Source organism: Oxyura jamaicensis, chromosome 4 (genome assembly GCF_011077185.1).
Source record: "Oxyura jamaicensis isolate SHBP4307 breed ruddy duck chromosome 4, BPBGC_Ojam_1.0, whole genome shotgun sequence".
Taxonomy (NCBI): domain Eukaryota; kingdom Metazoa; phylum Chordata; class Aves; order Anseriformes; family Anatidae; genus Oxyura; species Oxyura jamaicensis.
The window spans coordinates 62098371-62113100 of record NC_048896.1 but is presented as its reverse complement, the minus strand read 5'-3'; the positions used below and the strand labels follow the sequence as shown (position 1 = coordinate 62113100).

General features: G+C 39.3%; 1 protein-coding gene across 1 annotated transcript in view; it reads right to left on the bottom strand.

Annotated features, from left to right (window-relative positions):
- Positions 1–644: 644 nt before the first annotated feature.
- Positions 645–14730, bottom strand: part of ANKRD50 (ankyrin repeat domain 50) — a 41762-nt gene continuing 27676 nt past the window's right edge. Inside the window, exons 4-5 of the mRNA XM_035326393.1 lie at positions 5993–9540; positions 645–3650 (exon numbers count right to left, since the gene is read on the bottom strand). Coding sequence (XP_035182284.1) covers positions 5996–9540 — 3545 coding nt within the window. The 3' untranslated portion in view covers positions 645–3650; positions 5993–5995. The remainder of the gene's footprint in view (positions 3651–5992; positions 9541–14730) is intronic.

Here is a 14730-nt window from a genome sequence, read left to right as displayed (position 1 = left end):
GCACCAGCAGCTGCAAACAGTGTGAAGCAGCGCACGTGGAGGGCAAGGCAAAGCATCACTGGCAGAAGGCACAGCCAAACTCTCCCTCCACACTCAAAAAACCCTGCAGAGAAATCACCATCAGTGTACAACCTGAAGACAAGATCATTGTGGCAAATGAAATCATTGCAGTGACTGGAAAACTTCTCCCTTCTCTTATGATTTCTACTACTTTTTAGTAACAAGCTCAAAGAAAATGAGTAGGCTCTGCCAAGAAGCAAGCTTTTGCTTAAACCAAAAACACTGAGCAAAGAGAGGATTAACAAATACCATGCAAAGTAGTGAAGAGTTAAGAGCAATTGAAATATTTAATTGTTATGCCCTCTTGCTATAGCTGGTATAAATTGTCATATTAACCCAAGTAACATGCACTGAATTTTCTGCCAGAAACGTTCAGGGTTGACTTGCGTTTAATGTGGAAAAAAGAAAGGTCATCTGAGTGATAAGCAGGGGTGTAGGAATTAACATTGAGGTCCGAGTTTTGCTCACCCAGACTGCCTGATGCATACATTGTGTTCCATGAAGTACGATACAAATGTTAATCACCTTTAAGAAGCTTTTCCTGAGATGTCCCGGGAAACGAGGTAGTAAAATTAAAACAGATGTATGCTGAAAAGCAAATATATTTATTATGCACTTTCATATACACAGGGATTTTCGCTTAATATAATACAAGGAATAAAATAAAAATTTTACAATGTGAAATTCATTCAATGTACATTAAAGGCTATTTACAACCCACTCCAGGAAAAAAACAGTCTATCTGCAAACCAAGTTAACTGAGAAGTTCAGATGGGGAATATTAAGCAATACAGATGTTTGCATAGCAGAGTAACTGAGGAGGGAAAATACCTTTTTATTTTTAAATAAATGGTAATGCTTTCAATACTGATCACAGAGAGGACAAAAATGCATCGTTGTGCCTCTACATCTCTTAATGCATTGCTCTTTTGAAGAGTTTTTCCACATGCATACAGTATTGATGCCAGTGTCCACAAAACAGTCTTTTCCCCAGCTTTCCCGTTAGGAGATTCAGGTGTCTTGTGGATGTGACCTAGGGAGGACCAGTGAAATGTGATGAAGAGGATTCATGTTTTATTCAGGCTTTTTGGGTCGGGAGAACCAGTACATTGCCAGAAGCAGCTGTGCTGAGTCACAGCCACGCAACTCCATTCGCCTCCACGTGATCGTACGGATGTAACGGAGCAGAGCAGGACAGAGAGGACAACGGGGGAACAGCAACTTGCCTTTGCACGCAGAAACCTCACAAATGATGAGATTAAAAATCACACACGACAGCAATGTGGAATTACACAGACCTTCTGAGAAAGTAGATGCTTTAAAGCGATTCGTGCTCTGTTCCAAAGTGATGTTCAAAATCCGTAAGCATTGTTATTTTCCTTCTGAAAACATTTTCAGCAGGTCTACTTTCTGCTGATTCTGATATAGGGTTTCCCCACCAGCTGTTTCAAATGTAAATACTATTCACACAAAAACCATCAGGCTATCTATAAATGGTGGCCCCTTGTGAAACTGGCCATGTTTTTACGTCCTCTGTCCACAAGGTGCAATTAATAACACAATAAAATTAAATAAATATAATCCCAATGACAGTCAAGGTCAGTAGAAAAACATCAGCATTCAGGGATCCCTTTCGACAGAACAAAACATACATCTAACAACTAAGAAAAGTTTTATTCTTGCACAGCATTGCAAATGGACTGTACTTGAGGTTTGGAACAAGTTTGCATTTTGGTACTATCTCTTTACTGAGCCACTCTTAAGGCCGTTTTGCAAGACTTCGGTCACGTCTATTTTATAATTGTCCCACAGGGACAAGAATTCAATACATGAAACATTCAGAATAATCAATATTGCTGTGTGTCAACTTTTAACATTTAATCTTACTATGCACTGAATGCCTGACTATAAAAGATTCTTTTTACATTTAGTAACAAGTGAGTAAGAATGGAGGTGCAAGATATAAAAAAACAACAACAAAAAACCCAACACTTCAAAAAATATTCTGATGACAAGAAAATGTTATGATAATAAGACACTGAGCCCTTTAGTGCCTTAGAATATGCACTACATATACATCCAGGGGCCATTTATCAAAGTTTAAGGATAGCCACACATCTAATTAATCCTCTATGAAAAATAACCTCAGCTTTCTATCTTCTTATTTGTGGAATGATCAGAATTAGAGTATGAAAAAGACGAATCTCAAGCCTTTAGAAGAAATACATACAAAAATAGGCTTATTTTCTAAAGAGCAAGGCTGTGTAATGGTGAATAGTAGAATATAGCTTGCATTTTTAGGAGAAAATAATCACTTGTTAAATTCTATCATACTGTTCACTTGCACAACAATGGGCTTGCTTTTGCTCTCCTTTATATAAGTAATGTTTTTCTGCTCTAAGAGTAGGAAATCGTTTTTCCGTTACCTACAGATGGACTACCCAGGTTGCTGACCAACCACACGCCAGGTACAGATACACACACAGGCACTACCTAATCCACCAGAAGCAGCAACCACATTCATACAAGTTTGTGCTTTAAAGAGTTATTGTCTCAGGACGGGGCTAACTCAGTAATCTTTGTTCTCCACAGACAATGGTATTATTAACCTTTTCTTTCTCCATTATACTCACTGCATATTCTCTCAGCCTAACAAAGCTTCTGTATTTTCTGCGGTTGGTTTTACTGACACACTCTCAATACAGTCCTCTACCTTGGAAAAATAAAGAGCTGTTTCTAATGTATAAAGATGTACATGAAAGCAGGATCAGACCTTTTACATTAGCACCTAAGAAATACCCATATTCAGTTACCTCATTACCATAACAATAACTGAGGCTGTTTAAGTTCAGGTGTCCAAGACCAAATTTACCCATTGCTTCCCAGTGGTCACAGGCTGCCATCCAGATTTGGTGCTGTGGTACCAGACACTGAATTTTGTTTCTTAAAAATCCCAAAGTTACTGCAGATGGCTGCAGTCTGACCCCTTTGCTACCACGGACTAGCTATTACATAGACAGAACACACAAGTACAGTATTTATAAAATACTGCTACAAGATTTGTATTTCTCAAGAGAACTTCTTGTAGTACACAGGAAAGACTGACCATACGTTACACTAATGCAAATGTGACACACTGTCTGCTTTTTTTTTTTTTTTTTCCTTTAGCCACAGGAAAATAAATACAAAAAGCACTGCCTTTTCATACAAAGTTCACTGTGGCACATGCACTTCTGCCAAGCGTTCTGGAAGAGGAAATCAGGAATTTCTCAATCTTACAATTTTCAGCTGTTGTCAGGGAAATACCACGTGTATCTTTCTGCAATTAAAAAAAAGTGCTCATTCTGTGTATTAAATACAAAGTACATAAAATAAATTTTTGAAGCACAGAGGGTAATACGGAGAAGGCAGCCTGAAAATGTAGGCACGTTACAGTAATTAAGGTAACTGTACTGTGGTAATCACATTCTTGAATTTCCAGGCGGACTAAACAAGCATTCATTGGTGTTTTCATCAATGCTTTCATCCCAGCCAGCTGATAAAATCACTCAGAGCAGAAGCACTTCTGTTCGTGGCATCATGGAACTGACCTAAAAGCACAAAACAAAACCGTGAGGTTTTGAAATATTCCACCGTAGATGCAGCGCTGTCAGCGAGACAGCTATGTAATTTCCAGTTCAAGTTAAAAGCACACAACAACATACCAATGACAAAAAGCATTTCCTGTCTAATTCAAGTCACGTGATGGATTTCCTGTGCTTGCTACTGTCCAAAATTGCTACAACGTTCCTGCAGCAAGAAAGCCTTCTGAATACAGCTTAGAAAAGGCAGCCGGGGAAGGAAAGGTGGTCCTCAGGTGCTATGGCAGAGTATTTCTGGTGTGATTCTGCACGTGTGACTAATGCATTCACCGGTCAGGGAAATTACTGCTTTTGTGCTCGAGACTTGGCAAAAAAGGAGGTAAATTAAAGTCTGCACTTTTGTGCAGCTAATAATGCACACAAGTTGTTTTAAACTTCAGTATTTAAAATGAATCTACATGAAAGCATTAGAGAAAAGCAAAAGAAAAAAATTAGTTATCACCTCATATGCTTAATACTTAAAATAAGTACTTCAAAGAGGAAAACCCCTGAGTTTTGAAAAAAGCACTACACGTTCCTGATAAAGCAAAGCCCAATGTGAGTTTTAAAATTATACATGGGGTGTTTTTTTTGTCTGTGGTTTTTTTTTTTTTTTTTTTTTCCATGCTTTCTGCATGTTTTAAAATCTACACAGATGAAAAATTCAGCAAAACTTATCAGCTTCAAGGACACAGGCCAAGCTGAAACAATAAATTTTGGGTCAGAATTATACACAAAATGTAACGTGAAAGCTAACACTGAACATCGGGCACCTGTATGGAGGCAGGAAAATAATACGAGTAAATTTAAACCCTGTTTTGGACAGGATGTAGAGCTGTAGGAATCTAAAGTCATTTTGAATTTTACTAAGATTTAGGGTCCATCTCCCTTCTTACACCTGCTTACCCCTCTCTCTCTGCTCCTGTAGTTCTACCCCTTCACTTTTATCTGCTTCATAGCTCATCTGACCCTTTGATAAATAACATGAATATTTGCATGTTACAAATGTGCAGGCTCTACCAGGTAGCTTTCTGAAACACTGTATTGTTTCAAATATTTTGATTTAACCAAAATAGGAATCCCACAGAAATATCTTAAGAGTCTGGCACAATATGCCAACACTGCAGTTCACAAGAGACCCCAGGTACACCTGGAGAGACGCATTCTGTAAAAGTGAACTCTACTTCCCAGACATTTCAGAGAGAAAATAAAATATCAACATGCTTTTGGCAGGTCAAAATCTCCCATTTGTGGATTCTGTACCATCTGCAATTGCCCTAGAAACCTGCAGTCTTTGGTGGCCTGCAAGAGAACTGAGTCAGCCACCAAGAACATTCTGGTTCTATGGAGCAGCAGCAGTCTGGTCTGTAAAAATGTAGTATTTACACAAACAAAATGCATGTTTTCAGAAAAATACAAATAAGCAATGAGAGCTGCATACATTTCATGTATGAAGATGCTGCTTCTTTGAAATTCAAATGGAAAATACTAATTATGAATACATTCCAAATACCCTAAAAAAGAGAAATTCCCCAGGATGAGGCAGATAAATAGTTCTGTTTTAGCTGATTTCCTTACTGACAATTTATACTTGAAAAAGCTACATAGTATTTATTTTTCAGCATAAAATTTAGTATGGGAGAGAAAGTGAGAAATCAAAGTGAACTTCACTGATTTTCAGCTCATACTTAAGAGCTGCAGAATGGTGAGGAAATTAATAACAGATTTGTATCTTGCTATGAGGAATGTCATCGCTTTGTAGACGGTTGTTTCACAGTAACAGAAATATACAAATAAAGCTTTAGGGTAGCTTCTAAACTTTCACGTTTGTATATAAATTTGAGTTTTCACATTCAGAATCCGAATTCATAGATGCAAATTTGTTACCTGTAACTTGCAAGAATCTTCACAAGCTTCCTGAAAAGCATCTTTGTAAATACGATTAATTACTCTATATAGGGGGGACTGCATGAAATAACGACTGTATCAGAAAATACCACACAATAAAATTCCCAGCTATTCTTTTACTGGTAAAGAAAATTCCAGATCAAAGCTACATGAAACTTAGCATTTCATTCACTAATGTACCAAAGACAGTGGGGCAAGATTTGAGCAATTGGAATTCAACAGAAAATATGTTGATGAACCAATTATTCCAAGGCTGATGCTTTTAAATTACAACCAACCAAATACTTGTCATGGTTTTCTTTAAGAAGACAATTACGATGGTAAGCTACAATGTATTTTCAGCATATTTAAAACACACACAATGAAATGCATGCATTTTGCTCCTTTGTGACTGGATAGATTACCTTTTATAATGGTGTTTCTTTCTTGTAGTTGAAGCTTGGGTCACTACCTTCAATCTGAAGTTTTAAGGCTTGCTTAAGGCTGAGTTCTGTCTCTGCCGGAGGGTAGCCTTCCAGTACCTCCTGATGCCCTCTATCCTGCACTGTTCGTGGGACAGAAACCCTACCGAGAAAAACCTGATTGCTTTGCAGATGATAATTGGGATTTGTCATAATTCCGTTTCTCTTCTTCTGCTCCCCACTCTGTTGGTGAATTAGGAACTGCTGCTGAGACCGACCAATTTCTTGTTGAGCTGGTGGGACCAAAATTTTGCACTGTGACTCTGTCGGCATTGACTTGAGCGGCATGCTTGTCCCAGATTTGGCAATAGGTACTCGCTTATCAAACTGAGTCATTTCATACTCTAAGACTTTTGGTTGGGAGGAACTACTTTGTTTTATTTTTTTTCCAGCTGACCCAGACTTGCTGGAATTGTCCGTTCTCCCCCCTTTGTTAGCTTTCGTTGATTTCAAACTAGGTTTCACTTGGCTCCATTCAAATTCGCTACTTGGTGAATTGTGATTTTGACTTAGGGAATGAGTTGTGGAAGAAGGAGAAACAATAGACTGCCTACTTCTGCTGCGTGGCAGGGAATGCTGCTGGATTTGTTCAGTAAAGGAGAGGCTGTGGAAGCTATCGATGGGCACAGTCTGAGCAGTTGCGGTCGATGATGTGGTACGGAGAGAAGAATTTTTGGAACTTTTCAGGGAATTATTTGACAAAGACGATTTCTGACGGTCAACTGTAGAGTCAGGCGACTCTGAAGGAGAGCTGAATGCATGAGCGGGCCCGTTAGATAAGCCACGCATACTAGGTTGCATATCTCCACCGGTACTCCCTGAACTATTTGACTTCATTGTTAATGACTGCATTTTAGAAGAGACCGACTGTAAGGGTTTTTGCTCCATTGTGTGGACTGGAGATGGAGTACAGCCATTCAGAGTAGATGCACCATATTTTTCCAGTAATTTAATAATCTGAGAATGTCCATTTTTAGCTGCGACACGCATAGCAGTGCGCCCAAACTGGTCGGCATGATTTGGATCAGCACCATGCTCAAGTAATATTTGGACAACATCAATGTGCCCTTCTTGGGCTGCAATACAGAGTCCAGTAGCACCTTGGTTACACGTATGATCAACCAGAGCTCCATGCTCAATTAGAAGCTGCACTACCTTCACATGACCTTGCCATGCAGCAGACTGCAAAGCAGACCTCTTCTCGTTATCTGCAGCATTCACATCGGCATGGTATGTTATCAGCACCTGTACCATCTCCAAATGGCCCTGCCAGCAGGAAACATGGAGCGCTGTTCTTCCTTCAGCATCACTCGCCTCTACGTTTGCACCATTTTCTAAAAAATACTCAGCCATTGTGAGCTGATTTTCTAATGCTAAAATATAAAGTGTTGGCCGGCCATCAGCATCTTTGTAGTTTACATCTGCTCCGTGGCTGAGCAGTAGCTCAACTATATCTCTGTGACCTTCTAAAGCAGCAACCCGGAGAGCATTTCTCCCGTCATAGCCTCTCTGATCAACGTTGGATTTGTTTTCCAGTAATATCTGCACGCAATCATAGTGACCTTCTTGTGCAGCTAATATGAAAGGTATACGTCCATCATTATCAATTTCATTTGTTCTAGCACCTTGTTCTATAAGAGCTTCACATATCAACCTGTGTCCTTCAAAAGCTGCCATATGCAAAGGTGTCCAGCCTGCATCATCTCTATGATTCTCATCTAGCCCCCTGTCCAGCAGAGTTCGTACTACTTCAACATTGCCTTGTGCAGAGGCTATGCTCAGAACTGTTCTCCCTTCACTATCAATGCTATCAACAGCCGCACCCCAAAATAAAAGAGTATTTACAACTGAAGCGTGGCCCATGGAGGCTGCTGCCAGAAGCGGCGTACGACCATTGTTATCTGTGTGATCAACATCTGCTCCTCCTTCCAGAAGTAGATCAACAACATCTACGTGTCCTTCATAAGCAGCTACCAGCAGCGGAGTCATGCCATCTTTATCGCAGTGGTCGACTTCAGCACCCCGGTCAATCAGAAGACTAACCACTGAAGCATGCCCCTTGCTAGCTGGTACACAAAGCGCAGCGACCGACAGTGCAGTCCTTCCGTCCACATCCTCGTGGTTCACCTCTGCACCATGGTCCAGCAGGTGCTCCACGATCTCTTTATGCCCCATGTACGCAGCTGCAATCAAAGCTGTTCTGCCCTCGTTATCAGCTTTATTAACTTCAGCACCATGCTGGAGCAGATTCAGCACAATATCTTCGTGTCCTCCCCAGGCTGCTGCTCGCAGCGCTGTTCGGCTATCGGCATCCGCACAGTCCACTTTGACTCCAGCATAAAGGAGCGCAGAAACCACCTCGGTGTGCCCACCCCATGCCGCAGACCGCAGTGCTGTCCAGCCATCGTGATCGGTGTGGTTGACATTAGCCCCGCATCCAATTAAGCAATTCACCACCTTGGTATGCCCCTGCCGCGCAGCGAGGGTAAGTGCTGTTTGCCCGTGAGTGTCTTCTATTTCCAAATCTGCTCCCCTTGAAACCAGCAAGTTAACGACATCGAGGTTGCCGCTGTACGCCGCGTTGGCTAGGAGCGTCCTCCCGTTGGAGTCGCACTGGTTGACCGATGCCCCGTTGTCTAACAAGGTGCGAATGGAGTCTTCTCTTTCCAGAGCCTGACGCACGATACAAGACGTGCGGTCGTCTTCGCTGTTGACGTGAGCGCCGGCTTTCACCAGGAGCTGTAACACTTCTTGTTCTTTAGGAATGAGGGTCGACAGGGAGTCTTTAACAGGCGTGCCATTCCATATCATCCACAAAGCCAGCTCCGAGGTCTCTAACTGTAAATTTGAGTTAATTAGATGCAAAGCAAATTCTTGAGCTTCTAAGGGCGTTAAATCCTTTGCCCGGCAGGTGTAACTCATCGCCAGCATTCTGTGTCCCTCTGCTGCATTGCACAAGTATTTCTGTGTACAGTGCTTTACATCCAGCAACCATTCTGCAAAGCTGTAATGGAACAAGATTTTTGTATTTCCAAGTCCATCAACGAGGACTTTTGACAGGACATCCAATTTGCGTTGAAAATCTTCCATAGTCAACGTCATATTTTTGGTCCATACTGCATGGTACAATTCTGTTGTGGTTAATGGCCTGCAGGCTGCAAGAATCACATTGAGAATAGGCTGGACTTTTGCAAACTGTTTTCTCACGAAAAGTCTCTGACAGAGCCAAAGGTATAGGCCGTTTAACGTTCCCGGAATATCACGGATCTCCCGTAACATAATAAAATTCTCCACAACTCCATCTAGGACACGTTCCAGATACAAAAAGCAACCACTGCTTTTGATGTGGAGCTGATTCAGCATTTCTGCAGTTTCTTTTGTGAGATGTTGTCTCAGTGCTTCTTCCTGATCTAAACGATGTAGAATATACTGTTGCACATCTTTCACAATGTACGCCTTTCGTAGATCATCCAGACTTATTTTTCTAAAACCTATTGAAAGAGAAGAAAGTTATTATTTATTTTAGATCTGGTTTCGCTTCACTTAAGTCTTTTTTTTTTAAAAAAGCAAAAAGACATTTTGGGGTAGGGCACACCCACCACAATATGTTTTGTATGGAAACATACTGAATGTAAATCATTATTAATAGCAGAAAACACTTATTTTTAATCATGATCTACTATAAGCAGAAATACAAAAGTGACTTTGAATCAGACATTGTGTCTGCCTTGGACAATACTAAACACTTAAGCAAAAAGAAAAATAAATGAAAAACAGAACTGCAACTGAAGTGAGATTATTAAGTATTATTATTTTATTAAAGGGATAATACTTTCTCCAATGTGGTTAACAGTGGAATTCCAAATAATTTTCAGCTATTTAGATTAAGACAACCATTATATTAATATAATTACAAAAGATATTATTTACACCTGGTGCAAATTCCTGAAATGAACATAAATCACTTTAACATGATCAACTTAGTTTCTTTTAAAAGCCTTTATGATGTTAAAGAGAGAGATATTCAAGAACAGCTTAAACACCTTTATATTTTTGTGCACTGATTACTGTGTATTTTTTCAAATAAGGACTGAGTTTTAGATAAGCACCCCAGTTCTTTCGTAGCTGAATCACTGCATAAGGAAACAGGCTTTTTGATAGTCATAGGATCCCATTGTTTTTCCAAACTATTTACTTGAGAGGAAAAAGGGAAATTTCATATGTGCATAGTGTGTACATCTCCTCCCTACATGCATACACATAAAACCCCACACCCTCTCACATAGTAAAGAACCCTGCTCATACAGACAGGTGAGGAACAGTCTCCAGGGCAATTCCAGTAGCTGAAAGCCCTAAAGAACAAGGCGGAATGGAATATGTGAATGTCATTTTAGTTCCATGGAATACATGGCTATCTCGTTTAAAACACTGGTTTTAATAGCACCAAACTGCGTGTTTGAGGAATACCTACCTTCTTTGTTTAACAAAACATTATGTTGTCTGAATGCTACTTTTGAAAGCTACAGGAAAAGTGCAGAAGACACAGACACAGTGCCTTGAACTACTGAGGTTAAAACTGTATTTTAGGCCAAAATTATTCCTCACTTCTCCAGGGACAGGCTTTAATCTCATCCTCCAATATAGAAGCTTGCACACATTTCCTTTAGAGTTGGCTCATCTTGTCAAAAAAAAGCTTTGCTTTGCAAACCAAAGCAGTTACTAACCCCCAAATTATATTGAAGGCAAAGCAGCCATCGAGCAACCCATCCAATGCAATCTCGGTCCTAACTCCACGGAACAAGTAATTGGAAGTGACACTCTGAAGAAGGTCATTTTCAACTCTGTGTTTTTATTGGATTAAAATATTCTGTGGATCAAATTGCTCACTCTGTGAACTTGTTCCAGTAATTGAGCTTTGTTTCTTGTTCCTGAATGTCTTCAGCAGAGGTTCTGAACATGACGTCCAGCTCCTTCTGTTAACTATTTAAGTCTTCCCAAGCACTGTACAAACACAAGAGCCTAGAACCAAGATGCCAATTACAGTGATGTTACTAAAATAGTAAAAGAAGCAGGAATATATTAATTATGGTAGCATGACAAATCTAAGAAGACTAAATCGATAGAATACAAAAAGTATGCTTCTCCTCAAAATAAAATCATTGGACAGGATAATTTTGCACATGCTAAGACCACACTAATGAAATTATAGACTTGCAGATTTTTGATTGCAAAGGCAAGGAGACAGCAAATAAGATCTGGGAGGATCTCTCTCTATTCTAGAGGCATTTTTTAACGTCTCTCAAAAAAAAAAAAAAAAAAGAACCATCTTTACCCATCATAATTTGTTACCGCAACTTCAAGTAACGTCCTAACTTGACCTGCAGAACAGCATAACTCACGGATTTGCTGTTCATTTGGTTAAAATATTCTGTATGTAACTTTGTAAAGCCCATAATTCATGTACAGAAGCCAAGTAAGAAACATTGCTGAGTAAGGACAGCTGGTGCCCTCCCATTCTGCCGATTCCAAGCTTTCCTTTCAAGGAAAGGCTGCTTCTGCGAGCTTTCAGAAGACAGAAAAGCAAAAACAGTGGAGTTAAAAATGAAGGATTGCTTGGTGCATGCATTCACAGTCATATGCGTGCACAGAGCTGTCATCACACAAGTGTTGCTTTGGTTGTCTCGTCTCATGTGTGCAGGCAGCACGAGACACTATTTTGCTCAATTCTAAAACTAAATAGACGAGACACTATTTTGCTCAATTCAGAGCAAAAAGCAACCACCACAATCACCTTGTAGTTCTTTAAACTCCTCTGTTAAGAGTGAAGTAAACACTTCCACGAGTCAGATCTGTATCTGTCACTTGGCTGAATGAAAATAGGAACAAAGCTCTGCAAACTCCTCAATGTGTCTAGTAATAGGTGACTCTCCTAACATCCCCAGCTCTCACATCAATTCCATACCCCCATCTTTCCTTCTCACCTACATCTCCATATCTAAGTTACTTTTATTTTTAAATAACTCCAGTGCTTCTTCAAGTTTTACGGTGGATGATTTCACTTCACCCCAGCAACAAAACCCCTGACAGACCCACACAACAGCAGTCCCGAGACTTCAGCTAATGCTCTGTGTTGACTTATGACCGCTCTTCACCTCCCTTGACTTTCAGCCTTCGCATGAAATGTTGCAGAGTGGTAACTGCTCAAGCATCTCAGACCCCATATGTGTGCTTCAAAAGCACAAAACTATTCCTTGTCTTGAAATGTCTTGGAATACCGATTTCCATTTTGATGTTCGAAAGTGGTAGTGAAGTCAACAAAACCATTTTGGACATGATCCAAAAAATAAACCCACCCCAAAACCTCAGTTCCAAAAATGCTCCAAGTTCTTCAAATGTTCTTTCTTAAGGAAATCCTATATATCGTATCTGAAGACAAGATTGTATATACAACGAGCACACTACAGCCATACGTGTCTTCACACGTCCTAGGGACAAAGCATTCCTTAAGGGCTGGGATTAATAAACTTCCATTGTAACAGACTTTTGAACAGAAATAGGCTCTTATATTTAACCGTTGCACCATGCCATGCTACAATAAATACTCCAAGGAAAGTTTTACAGATAGAAAATATTAAAAATCAAAAACAAAAACAACAACAACAAAAATTCTTGTTCTTAGCTTGAAGTAGTAAAACAAAGCCGTGTTTTTTTTTGGCCAAGCATCTATCTAAATGAGCTCATTTTACATTTCCAAACAAAGATTCTGCAAACTTGCTTTTCCACCCTACCAGACACAATAAGTCACTTTCATGGACAAGAACCATCAAAACACTAGGAGAAAGTTCATTTTGTTTCAGATGCATTCCCATGAACTACTTAAGCTCAGCAAAACAGGAGCGCAGCAGACAGAACTTGCAGTCCCACGACCCTGCTTTTTGCATTGCTAAGATTTTTCTTACAACACATCACTTACAACCCAATGGGAGCTCCAATATGGATTTTCCTGATTTATTAAATTCCTGGCAGTTCTGTAAACAAATCAGTTCCAAATGTATTTCTTGGCAAGGTCTGGGGTCATTCAAAGAAAAAAAGTATGTTGGTTATATAAATACTTTTACAGTATGTCAACATTTTCAAACTTTAATAATAAAAATAAGCTATTAACTAGCAGGTTCCACTAAATACTTAAAAATAACCTTCAATTTTCATATCTTTAACAAAATATATTTTATTGCATTAAAGTTTTAAGTACACTCTAATATATTTCATTTAACTGAACTGTTAGCTTTGAAATAATCTAAATGATTAAAACCATGGCAACATTTAAGCATTAATAATTTACACTGCTGATCAGCATATATTAAGTTCAGTATTTCTCTGGCTACTTATGTACATCTCCTCAAAAAGAACAATGTATCCAGCAGAATAAATGCACCTGAAAGCTACAGCAGCACCCTTAGTTGTTAATGCATTTGCAGTGTACTATGTGCTACAAATTGCATCGCATCTACCACAGGTGCTAAGGGACATTGGAAGAGTCTTGAGGCTGAATTCTGCTGCTGTCACTGATCCATGTCAATGCACAGAATTTTATTTTGTTAGATTTACAGGTCTTCCTGAAGATGTAATTCAGTCTTCCCTCTTTAATTACAAAGCAAAAAAGCTGGAAATGCACTCACAACTTTTTTTGTTAAGAAAGAAGAAATTCCCTAGCATCTAATTTTGAAGTGCTGATCAGAAGAGTTAGAAAAGAGGAAACAGTAAATAATAAAGCCATGTCTACCTCCTAATGGAAAAGGAAACCACACTTACTTCCCAAGTCTCCTGAATGATTTTTTTCAAAACGAAACTACAAATAACTTTTTCACAGCTGTAGTAATAATATAGGAGTGAATTTTACAACTATATAAACATTTTAAAATCTATATAAACTATCTTTTATTATCAAAATCCATCTCCTATAAAGACTTTAATGTAACACAAAGCTGCCTAAATAAATTCTAACCTACAATGAAAAATTAGAGGACAATGTAGGTTTTCTTTTCTTTCCTTTTTTTTTTTTTTTTTTTTTTTTTTTTAAAAGCAATCTCTCCTGAAGTGGTCTCATGCCACTTATACTCTGGGCAGCTGATTTGGAAAGGTTTGGTTCCAAACCAGGCAACTGATTTGATTTGGGGATTCAGCACTACAGCTACCCAAGCGGTTTCAATAACCAAACAGTATGAATCTTCTGGGTGCAGAAAAGCTGGTTTGTGATTTTTATTACATTTTCCTTCAGTTTTCACATTTTTGCTCAGTTTTTAATGTTAGGAAATGCTACAAGAACAACCCTCCATGTCTATCCAGACCAGAACTAGCAAATTGCAAAAATACCAGACCTATGCTCCCTAGATTTCCAATCCAGAGCAAGACTGGATAAATATCAGCTTTTAATATCTGTATGTCTGGAGCTGCATGATGGACAAATACAAGAGTGAGAAAAGCCAAGGCTCGCTTTTGCCTATAGATAAGTTGAGAGAAAGCTGCCTCCGATGCTTGAGTGAACCCTTTCATGTCCATTTTTCAGTCTTATTGTAGTTTCCAGTATCTAACGTTATCTTCATGGTAACTATGATTCTGTGAGATCTGCATGGGTTGTACCACACTGGTGCCTCGTGCACGAGGAATTCGTTTGATCAAGA